Genomic DNA, 12,012 nt, shown 5'->3' with positions numbered 1-12,012 from the left:
CTATAGTGTCACCCTTGTCTTTTTGTTGGTGTTGGATTTCAACTTAGTTGGACTGTTCCAAATCAGATGCAGTGTAAGTCTGCTGGCATTGTAAATACAAAAATTTTAGGAGACTTCATCAAATGTGGTCTCTGAGTCTCGTTTCAGAACAGAGCTGCAAATTTTCTACTATTACATTGCACTGCATCAGCTTTCTCACCTTTAGCAAGGCAGTGACTAGGCTACTTGTACATGAACTTCGAGTACTAGGCTGTTGATACTTTGTTGATAAAATCGAGAAGAGCTTTTCTTGCAATGAAATGGACGATCTGAGACAGTTTGAATGGTCCCTGATTCATTCTTGAGGATCACAGTCAACTCTTGTTGAGATTACAGAAATGCTGTCACTTAAAGTGGTTGCTTTGCACATGAATAGGCAAGTACTGGCAGGTATTCTGTGAGTATAATTGACTTAGGACTTTGGAGTCATCATTCATGGTGATTTCTTAATACAAATGTTCATAAATTCAAGAGAAATTTCTGACTGCAGCATTTGTTCATGCATGTTCTAGTTAACAATTATTCTTAGTTGTGTCACACTTAATCAGTGATGCAGCAGTCTTTGTTGTGACTCTTGTCAGAGCTTACGCTTAACTAAATTGGTGTTTGTGTGTAACAATTCTTTAGTAAATTCTCTTGGTCAGAGTTCTTGAAAGTTGAGTTGATGTTTAGAATTAGGGTTGGTATACTTTGATTCCTTCCTTCTCGTTGTTCCTTCTAACTTTTTCTTAGCTGGTGTTTTTCTGAGGACTGAGTCTCTTTGGGCAAATATGTGCAGTTTATAACGCCTTTGTCCTACTAGCAAAGAACTTTCTTTTGCTTTGCTACTTTCAGGAGTGTGTTGTTTTTCATGAGTTGGGTTTCTGCTTCCTCAGAGTAGCTTAAATGAAAAAAGATTGCTTTGAAGGTGCTGCATTCTCTTGGTATGAAACACATTCTTGAAGATTAGGCAGCTGTAATGAAGTTTATGGACTTCAGAACCATCTGTCCAGTACACATCCATTCCTATATCCCTACAGAGTAGCTGTATGATATGTTGGCTTAGTTGAGGATTTATTATATTATGCTGTGATAAGTTGTGCCCTGTAGTGTGTCCACTTGTTTGCTTCTGTAGTGGTGAAAAATCTATGAAGACAAATGCTAAACATGGAAAATAAGGGGGGAGAGGTTGCAGCAAAAAGCTTTTAAAAATGCCTGGTTTTCTGCTCAGAACTGGCTCCTGAAATTAAAGTGGCATTAGATGCAGCAGTTGCTGTTGAAAGCAGCCGAGATTTTACAGTAAACTTTCTTCGAGACTTAGTTCTCACCTCCATGAGAGTAAGACAGACATGTGCACTATTCTGTAGGTGTCCTTAATGCCCTTGGTCTTTGAGTTCTGCTGTCAACAGCTTGGGTATAAGCATGAAGAGCACTGGGAGCAAGAGGTTTATGTTCCATCCCAGCTACTGTAAAAAAAAATGGAAGATGCTTTTCAAGCTGTTTGTGGAGTCATTCAAAAAGAAGTCATAATTATGGCAATTGTAAAGTAGTGTTTGTCTGCCTAGTTAATGTGTGCTTTGGTTTAAAAACAAAACAAAACCATCCAACCACTGCTGGGTGGGATGGGTTTGATACTTAGCCAATACTTATGGGCAGTTTCATTGATGCCTCTGCTGAGATGAGTGTCAAGCAAGCAAATAGCATTCCTGTGTAACTAGACTTCAGTCTGTGGCAGAATTGGCATACAAATACTATTTTTCAAGACTCTGAAAATAGAATTTGCAAATCATAACTCTGGTTTTCATAGTATTCTGAAAATCCTGAAGTAAAAGATGACTAAATTAATATCTGCAATTCAGTACATTTTCTGGGTTTGTTTGAATATGTTGACATCCAGGTGTTTGTGAATACCTAGAATGTGATTTTAAAAGCATAAGATGTTTGACTCAATGATATAAGTTCTATTTTGTAAACTTTATAAAGTCGGAGTTTTTTTCTTGCTTTGTCGTTTCAGATTTGTCCAATATGCGCAGCATTACCTGGCGGGGATCCAAATCACGTAACAGATGACTTTGCAGCTCATCTTACACTGGAACACAGAGCTCCTAGAGATTTAATATCCTTTCCAAGTTGAGGCAAAGAAGCTAGACTGTTTCACCTAGCAGCCATGATGTCTTGGTTTGATTTTTATAGTCAAGGGGGCATATTTTGGTTTTCGTGAAATTTAGGTTGGTAAACATATTGTATGTCAAAAATAAACAGGTTCACTTGCTAGTCTAAAAAAGTAAAAATGCCAGACTGTGCACAGACTGTAGGTATACTTGAGAATGCTTTTTGCTCAAAGAACAGCAGAAAGAACTTCAACACAGAGAGGTTTTCCTACTTGCACTGTGGTTTATCGTGCCTGATCATTACTCTTGATGCTATTTTGTGTATCAAGATTCAGTAGTGTGCTTGTGTGTATTTATGGCATCAAGATGATTCAAGCTTAGCTGATTTTGACAGAAGATTTTAAATTTGCTTAGCTGATTTTAACAGAATCATCTAATAATGTGATTTCGTAGTGTTACTGATAATTTGTAAATATTTGGGAAATAGTATGCTGTCTTTCAGTTACCTTAGCAGCTAGTTATGCAGATTTATCTGTGCTTGATGGCTGAAGAGGTGGAACTGTTAGGGATTTTTTTTATCCTTGTTCTAGGAATATTTTTCTTTTTTAAAACATTTTCTTCCTCCGTAGAATTAACTGATGAAATATATTTTGGGCTTTTACTTAATGACATGCAGGCTATGTAGCATCCCTGCAGTAAGTAATCTCTGAACTATTCCTTTGTGTCTCATTTAAACAAACAGATAAAAAGGCTACATTATAACTTTGATAGTAGCTTTTTGTTTAAAGATTTTTAAAAAGGGAAAAAGGATAGTCTAAGAATATTAGTCACGAGATCCACTCTGTGGACAAGCAGCAGATCAAGGAGGGCATCTTTACAAGTTGGCTCCCTTAGGACCTGTTCCATAAAGTTGTCATCCAAGTTTTCTAGGAATCTTCTGGCGTGGTTTGTCCAGCTGTGTGATGCTCCCAGTTAATTTCTGGCAAGCCAAAGTCCCCATAAGGACAAGGGCAGTTGACTTGGAAGTGTCCCTTAGTTCCTCAAAGAATAATTCTTTGAGGCATCATGCTGGCTGGGAGGTCTGTGGCAGACTCCCACAATGACATTTGCATCATTTGTTTGCCCCTTGATTCTTACCCAGAGGCTCCCAACTGTGCCATTGCCAGCTGTGAGCTCCATACCTCCTCACTCTTCTATTACACACAGTGCCATCCCTCCACCTCTCCTGCCCTGCCTGTCCCTGCTGAAGAGCCTGGAACCATCCAACAGGGCACTCCAACCACAGGTCTCATCCCACCAAGTTTCACTTATGCCAGTGATGCCAAATCTCTGGGACTGGGCCAAAGCTTCGAGCTCCTCTTGTTTGTTCCTCATGCTGTGTGCATTGGTGTAGGAACATTTCAGGTGTGGTATGTTGTAGTCAACACCTCGTGAGGCAGATGGAGGGATCCCATTAGTGCTGCTGTCCTCAAGTTTTGTCACACCATCCCATCACTCATCACTGGCGAGCCTGGTATTTTCCCCTTCCGCCTTCCAAGCCAGTTTAAAGGTCTGCCAGCAAGCCCCACCAGCTCCTGCACTAGAACTCTTTTTTTCTTTCTTAGGAAGGTGCATCCCATCAGGTGTCAGTAGACCAGGTGTTGAGTAGATCATCCCATGGTCAACAAACCCAACATTTTTCTGATTACACCAACCTCGGAGCCACTCGTTGACCTATTCCTATCAATGTTATTCCTTGTTACCGCAAGGATCAAGGAAATCACTACCTGTCCCAGGACCCTGAAGTCTCTTTTGATTGCCCTCAGGTTTCTCTTTGTTATTTTGTTACTGCCAGTTTGAACAACCAATAATGGACAGTAATCAGAGGGCCTTATTAGACTGGAGAGTTTTCCAGTCATGTCCTTTACCCTGCTGCCCCTGGGAGACAGCAGACTTCCCTGTGAGTTTGGTCTGGTCTACATTCCCTCTGTTCCCTTTAGAAGGGAGTCGCCTATTACAACTAAGTGCCTGATGAGGCTTTTTCTAACAAGATTTACATCCCTAGTAACTATGTAGCACTATACCAAAGGTTAGACTGTGGGCTTCCAACATTGACTTGACAGCTCTGTAGGCCAGGAAATGAAATTAATTTCCTGCTGAAACGCACAAGTTATTTGATTAGAATTCAGGCTTCTGCAGCATCTTCTCCCCCCTAGAATCAGAGATGCCACCAGATGACTTTTAATTAGGGAATGTTTGAGCTATAAAAAATAATGCTTTCAAATATAGAAGGATTCAACTGCTGGTTGCCTGGGAGAAGAGACCAACCCCCACCTGGCTACACCTTCCTTTCAGGGAGCTGTAGAGAGTGAGGAGGTCTCCCCTGAGCCTCCTCTTCTCCAGGCTGAACAGCCCCAGCTTCCTCAGCCTCTCCTCATAGGACTTGTGCTCAAGTCCCTTCACCAGCCTTGTTGCTCTTCTCTGGACCTGCTCCAGCCCCTCCATGTCCTTCCTGAACTGAGGGGCCCAGAACTGGACACAGCACTCAAGGTGTGGCCTCACCAGTGCTGAGTACGGGGGAAGAATCACTTCCCTGGACCTGTTGGCCACACTGTTCCTGATCCAGGCCAGGATCCATTGGCCTTCTTGGCCACCTGGGCACACTCTTGACTCGTGTTCAGCTTCCTGTCAATCCAGACTCCCAGGTCCCTTCCTGCCTGGCTGCTCTCCAGCCACTCTGTCCCAGCCTGTAGCACTGCAGGGGGTTGTTGTGGCCAAAATACAGGACCCGGCCCTTGACCTTGTTGAACCTCATCCCACTGGAATCAGCCCAACTCTCCAGCTTGTCCAGGTCCCTCTGCAGAGCCCTCCTGCCTTCCAGCTCATTGACACTCCCCCCAGCTTGGTGTCATCTGCAAATTTGCTGATGGTGGACTCAATCCCCTCATCTAAATCATTAGTAAAGATATTAAACAGAACTGGGCCCAGCACTGATCCCTGGGGGACACCACAAGTGACCGGATCCCAACTGGATGCAGCCCCGTTCCCCACCACTCTCTGGGCCCGGCTCTCCAGCCAGTTCCTAACCCAGCACAGAGTGCCCCTGGCCAAGCCATGGGCTGCAGCTTTTCCAGGAGTGTGCTGTGGGAGACAGTGTCAAAGACTTTGCTGAAGTCCAGGCAGACACATCCACAGCCTTCCCCTCATCCAGCAGGCGGGTCACCTGATCATAAAAGGAGATCAGGTTGGTCAGACAGGACCTGCCCCTCCTAAACCTGTGCTGGCTGGGTCTGATCCCTTGTCCATCCTGTAGGTGTTGTGTGATATATTTGTGTCTTTTTGTAATAGCCAGAAGCTCTCTCATTCCATGAGGAGTGTAGTAATTTCTTTCAGTCTTAAGTTCTTGACCTCTATGACGTTGGGAGGTTCTGCATCATAACTGTGATTTATCAAAAGTACAAGGTACACTGCCCTTACTGTAGTAGATACCATACAAGTGGTGAGCATCCTATTACAAAAATAAAAAGCATGGGAGATGGAGGACCTAAGCTAAAAGTCTAGTAACAGTTAAAGTATTAAAGTCTATGTTATTTTATTTTTCACCAGTGAATTGTACTAGTGATTTTTAAAAGGAAGCCTTATCTGAACTGCCTTGGAGAAATGCATGTTGACAGCTTTATGACAAAAATAATCTTTAAATAATCTATTGATTGCATCAAAATTTAATATGAGAGAACCTGTAAAAGGTTTGACAGGAAATATAAGCATCTGATAGGGAGAAGTGGAGGGAAATGGGAAAATGAGAAGCATCATTGTCATAACTGGAATTAGTGGTATTTCTTCGGCTAAAAGAAGAAGGGGTAAAACAAAGGGGTGTGATGGATGTGCTGAATACTCCAGAAACCTACAGTTTTCCTAAGGACTCAAGTGGTGAAATTTCTTGGATAAAAGCATGAATTACAGAAGTGAAAAGGAATACAGTAATTATTACGTAATTCCGATAGGAGTGGCAATAAACTTTTTAAATATTTTTAATACTTAACGTAAGAATTGGGGAGGGAGAACCAAATCCCTATGTCTCAGTAGTAAGCTTGGGTGAACATATTTGTTTGTTTGTTTGTTTTCATATTACTGATTAGAAAATTTTGATCCCCTCAAAAAACAACAACAACAACAAAAAAAATTACCAGATCAGTAAGTCTGACTTGCACCATAGCTTCAGTGTGTGCTTCAGAAGTTGAATCATTGCTTTATGAGTGAAGAGCAGTGTGCATCTGAGTATTTCACCCATCAGATGTCCTGGTCATTTAACACTCAATGCCAAACAGTTCTGTTTTCTTAACATCTTGGCTACGATGAATCCAGTGGCGTTCGGCATGTACGTAGGATGTTCCACCCAGGCCGGGGTTTGGGAGGCCCCCGTGCACGTAGATCAAACATGCACTTTACTACCAGTTCCCCTGGTGGGCTTTCATCTTCTCAGAGTTCCTATTCTCCAAGCAATAGAGAAGCCATGGATCCTATAGCTGGTAAGAGCCACAACCACAGATTTTACCCTGATGTCCTCCTCTCACGTAAAACTCAAGGTTTCCTGCTTTCTGTTGCTGCAAAGCTGCTTGTGTAGATGGATCCCCCAGTGAGCAGAGTGCTTGTAGCTTGTGCTTTGAATTCCAGGCAGTGTAAGGCTTATTCCCAAACCTGTGTGTTGGCACTGAGTATTTGTGTAGGTACTTGTGTCCAGCTTCCATCACCTAATTTAGCATGTGTCATTTTAATTTGCCACGTGATAAAGGTGTTTATATGGAGGAGAGCATGTCTCAAAGAGGATGAAATTAGCTCAGTTTGATATTAATGGGCATTTAAAATTGGTTCAGTTGGCCTCCAGGCTGCTGTTCAAGTGCCAGGCTTTTATATCATATTTAATATTACAGACTTCATTTTAAGATGTACATCTAAATTCGTTTATAAACTTACTGTTACAAGTATTTGAGGTCTGTTTTGGTCAAGGTAAGAAAAATGGTGATGAAGGGAAGAGTGTCTTATTTTCAACACCAAAATTCCCAGGAATACCTTGTTTGGCCTGTGTTTAGCTTTGATTTGAAAAAAAATGAGTTTTTTACAAGAAATTAAAAATAGAAAATAAAGACAATTCTGAAAACACATATAGCTTTGCCTGAGGGGAAATCTAAACATTTTCATATGGTGGTCTTTGACCATGCCAGTGTAAGACTCAGTGGCTCTGGTGCTCTACTGGCCTGGTCAAACTTATTAAATTATCTGTGAATAAATTAAATTAGCCATTCAAGAGAAGAAAATAAGTTAAGCAAGGTCACAGGAGGTCTGAAAAAGACTCAGGTTTGTTCAAGGAGGGAATATGTTCATGAAGCTTCCAGTGCAAGGCATCATCTTTCTCTTCTAAGAGCAGCTAGTTCAGCACAGTTAAATGTGGAGTGACTGCTGAAGTTTGTTTTCAGCCTCACAAGACCTTCCCACTTAGCAGCATTACATGTGGAGTAAAATGGGCTTATTCTGCATCTTTTCTCTTTTGGTGGAAGCTGTGATTCTGCATTTAGAGTGCACTGAGCTGGGTGTCTTTCTTGTTCCAGGACTGTCTCGAGTTCACACCTGCTTCCAAAATACTGTTTTGCTATTATCCAAGTTTAAACTTACAGTGACAATAAATATATCTAAATCACATCTGGAAGTTTTAACGTGGCTTCCTTTTTGCTGGCATAATAAATAGGAATGACTGCAGTAATTTTTCTGTTTAAATGAAGTTTGTAGCATTAGTGACTTTTTTTTTTTTTTTTACAATTTTTTTCCCTCCCCGTGGCATTCTGTAGTAATTAAAAGTTATAAAATCTTGCTGTTGCTGTCGCTGCTGGTGAAAATTACTTGACCACTCTGAGTTTGTATTTTGCTTTATTCCCTCAAAGAAGGCTTGGTTTAGAATGGTTACATTTTGTTAATGCGATGGAAGAAAAATTGTCATGACCTCCGTAGTAATTTTGTAATGTGGAAGAGAGGGGCAGGAGCAGGATTGTCTTCTGCTTCCTCTGCTCTTGCATCAACTGCAGCAATTGGCTGACATAAAAAGTACCTTCTACACAGGGTGTAGAAGAGATTCTGCAGTAGTACACTGAGCAGTAATTTGCTGCTAATACTTATTTCAAAAAATTCCTTGTGGATGAAACTTGCAATAAGCATTCCATCCTTCTGATTTGGAAGACTTAAGAACAGAGGGGTTTTTTAATTGCTAGGCCTTCTCTGTGATTCCAGCAGAAATAAAAATTCCTACAAAATGCTTTTGATGTGAAGCAATGATTCAACATGTTTTCTTAGCTAAATGTTTTTTATTAAAAGTTTGAAACAATGGTACAGTTTTTCTCTTGGCTGCAGCACAGCTTCCCTCTGGGGCAATCAGGAAGATGAAACTTGTGCTTTCAGGGAACAGTTGTTGAGTTTCTGGGTCATTTGGTATTTTGACTTGAAGTCTCAGAGAATTGCTGCAGAGGACATAATTTGCCAGACAATACCTATGGATTGGCTCTTAATCTTCCTCACCCTCGGAGCCATTAAATGCTCAGACTTTAAAAAAAAAAAAAAGTGTTGTTTTTTTTTTTTTTTTTGAAAAAGAGTTTAGTGGGCTCTCTGAGCATTGTTTGTGCTTTGATGTTGGTGATTGAAAAAAGAAGGAACCGATGCACTGAAATTCAGGGTGTATTCATTCTGTTGTGTGATGCTCATTTAAGATCTTTCGTCATAGTAGCTTTCTCTTCTCTGGCAGAGCTTTTATCTCAGCTATCAGGTGTGAGGCGTTCTGCAGGAGGACAGCTCAACTCCTCTGGCCCTTCTGCTTCTCAGTTACAGCAGCTGCAGATGCAACTGCAGTTGGAACGACAACATGCACAGGCAGCAAGGCAACAACTGGAGACTGCACGCAATGCAACCAGACGCACCAACACGATCAATGTCAACACCACTATGACACAATCTACAACAACCACCAACACATCTAACACAGAAAACAGTCAGCAGACTATCCAGAATTCCCAGTTCCTTCTTACAAGGTAACTTGTTCAGTGTGTTTACCTGTGTTTACCTCTTACGATTTCTGTTTACCTTAGTTCTGGTGGAGATACAGGAGCTCAGTGAAACTTAGGTGTTTGGAGTTAGGCACATGACTAGGGTGGTGTTAGTTAACAGCATACTTACCTGGTTTAGAAATTATACTTAAATCCCAGGGTTATTTTAAAGAGGATTCACCTCCTATGGCATTCCAGTTCTTTCAAAATATTGACTATTGACCTGAAATAAAGGTGTTTTCCACATTTCCCTTGCCATGCCCTCTGCAAGCATATTTTTGTTTGTTTGGTATTGTGAAAGAGTGTAGGAATTTTAACAACTCCTGTGCCAAGAAGCCTGGATTTGAGTCACAGGGATTTTTATCTGAGTCCGAAATAGTACCATGTGACATCTTTCAATCAGAAACTCATTTCAGAACCTTAATCAAGGCACCTGCAAGTGTCATGGATATTGTGACTTTCAGAGCTGGAGTGAGCAGTTTCCTTCCCCCTATCAGGACATGCCCTGTACCCTAGGAGAAGTGGTGGAATGAACGTTGTATGGTGCTTCAGCAATCCAGAGGCTTTACATGTACAGTAACGTATTTTATGGCAAATGTGAGCTTAAAAGTTGATGTAGAAACAAAGGAGGCACTCAACTGAGAAACAGCTCTCCCTAAAAGACACCTGAATAGCAGGAAACCTCATAAATAGTTTTTGATTCTCCTCTAGCTTCAGGCTGCACTTTGAATGCTGTTGCAGGAACAGGGAAGGGGTGAGTTGTTAAATCCATACCTGTCACACTGCGGGGCCAGAGGTTGCCAGTGCTGCACGTGTGGAAGGGCAGGCAGGACTGTCCTGAGGGAGCGGCTTTTGAGCACATCTCTGTGCCTGTTGGTGGTGTCTTTGGTGAACTGGGCTTTTAGCAACTGCCTGTCTTCTCTTCCCTTGCTGCTGCACAGGTTGAATGACCCGAAGATGTCGGAAGCGGAGCGTCAGTCAATGGAAAGTGAACGGGCAGACTGCAGCCTGTTTGTTCAGGAGCTTCTACTGTCCACTTTGATGCAGGAAGAAAGTTCCTCCTCAGATGAGGATGAGCGGGGGGAGATTGCAGATTTTGGTGCTATGGGCTGTGTAGATATTATGCCTCTAGATGTTGCTTTAGAAAACCTAAATTTAAAAGAGAGTAATAAAGGAAACGAGCCTCCTCCACCTCCTCTTTGATGACATCCCACTTTGCAGACAATGTCCTCTGTGCTGTATTTGCCAATGAAAGTGGACAACAACTATCTTGGGTTTGTTTTGGTGATTGTAATTTCAGGTCTGTCACTCTTGTTACATTGTGTACATTCAAAAGAAAGAGAGAAAAGATATATATGATAATCATTTCCACTTAACTAATTTTTACTTCTAGCAGGTAAATGTAGGTTGCAGTGCAGAGCAGAAAGCTCTGTGTCCTGTACCTTGACATGCAAAAGGCTCTCCTAATACTCCACATTCAAACTGAAGAGGAAAAAAAAAATGAAAAATCTCTAATGAAGCTGCTGTGTGTATTTATGAATATTAATGAATAAAAACTGCTTGGATGGTTTACCTTAACTACTGCATGACGTTTTTTGCAGCGTGCATGAGTTTTAGTGACCTTGTCATTTAAAAATTTAAATACAAGGAGTAAAACTATAAAAAAACACAAAGCTTTCCCATTATTCAAAGGTTACCTGAGGAGAAGGTTAGTGCTGAGTAGCAGTTTTGTGGCCACAAAGTAGCTTTTGAATAATATGTGACAGAATGACATCTTCATGTGCTGTTCCTGCACAGGATGGAAACTCTGCAGTGGGATACATTGTCGTGACCGGGGTGTGGCATTTTGCTGTATGTGATCATTATGTTGCCCTGTCAGCCGTCACCTCAATGTGTGGAGTTAATCTTCATTTTATGCATCTATAGGAGACACAACAGTAAGGCCACTGCTGGAAGCTACTGCAAGGGGCTTTTTGTGTGCCCTGAAATCAAATGACGTTCACTTTTGTTTAAAGCTTTTCTTTGTTGTGGTTGTTAAAATTTTTTAATTGTTAAATATGTTTTATTCAGGTGTAGACAATTCATATATTCACTGTGTTTCTTAAAAAAAAAAAAAAAGTTAACCTGGATCATATTGTCTTAGTTTTAAAAAGCCTTTCACAGCCTCAATCATATTGAGTTATTTATGTATTTGCTTCATAGTTTGCAGAGACTTGACGGTATCAGGAAAGCTAGAGGATTTGGATTCCCAGACTGTCAGTATATTACAATGGAATTCCTAATGCTAACTTTAGCACTTTTATTTATTATTTCTTTTGGTTATTTTCTCTGGTATAAAAAAAGTTGACAAAGCCTTTTAGTTGAATCATGCCACCTACATGCCTATACTGTTAACCCTACTGGTTTGAAAAAAAAAAAAAAAGAGTATGGTGTTCTTGTGCATAGAAATTTATAATAGCCCCAAGGCAAGGACAGGGGTATGTTTGGTTTTGGTTTTTTCTTTCTTTCTTTCTTTTTCTTTTTTTTTTGGTTGTGTGTGGGGTTTTTTGAATGTAAAGTTAGATTATAAAAACAAAAGTGCACACAGCTTCTGATGAAAATTTAAACTAGGCTTATATCATAATGGTGTCTTTCCAGATCTCTCACCTCACCCCCTCTCTCTTTCTCTGTATCCTCCCTTCTCAGCAGCATTGTAGAGTAAACGTACAGACTTGGACACCATGTGGTGTTCTCAGCAAAACTGTGACATGTATGCTAATCCAAAATAACAGCAGCAAAAGAAACAACCCCATAGACTGAACTTTAAGTTCCCTCCTTTT

General features: G+C 41.0%; 1 protein-coding gene across 2 annotated transcripts in view; it reads left to right on the top strand.

Moving 5' to 3' along the window:
- Positions 1-10,771, top strand: part of KCMF1 (potassium channel modulatory factor 1) — a 47,647-nt gene extending 36,876 nt beyond the window's left edge. For both annotated transcript variants that reach the window (XM_064642060.1, XM_064642061.1), the window contains 4 exons: positions 2,033-2,134; positions 6,463-6,637; positions 8,896-9,178; positions 10,135-10,771. In XM_064642060.1, coding sequence (XP_064498130.1) covers positions 2,033-2,134; positions 6,463-6,637; positions 8,896-9,178; positions 10,135-10,396 — 822 coding nt within the window. In that variant the 3' untranslated portion in view covers positions 10,397-10,771. The remainder of the gene's footprint in view (positions 1-2,032; positions 2,135-6,462; positions 6,638-8,895; positions 9,179-10,134) is intronic.
- The last annotated feature ends 1,241 nt before the right edge of the window (positions 10,772-12,012 follow it).

Source organism: Pseudopipra pipra, chromosome Z (assembly GCF_036250125.1).
Source record: "Pseudopipra pipra isolate bDixPip1 chromosome Z, bDixPip1.hap1, whole genome shotgun sequence".
Taxonomy (NCBI): domain Eukaryota; kingdom Metazoa; phylum Chordata; class Aves; order Passeriformes; family Pipridae; genus Pseudopipra; species Pseudopipra pipra.
The sequence above is the reverse complement of the archived record's forward strand: the minus strand, read 5'-3'. Positions and strand labels throughout refer to the sequence as shown.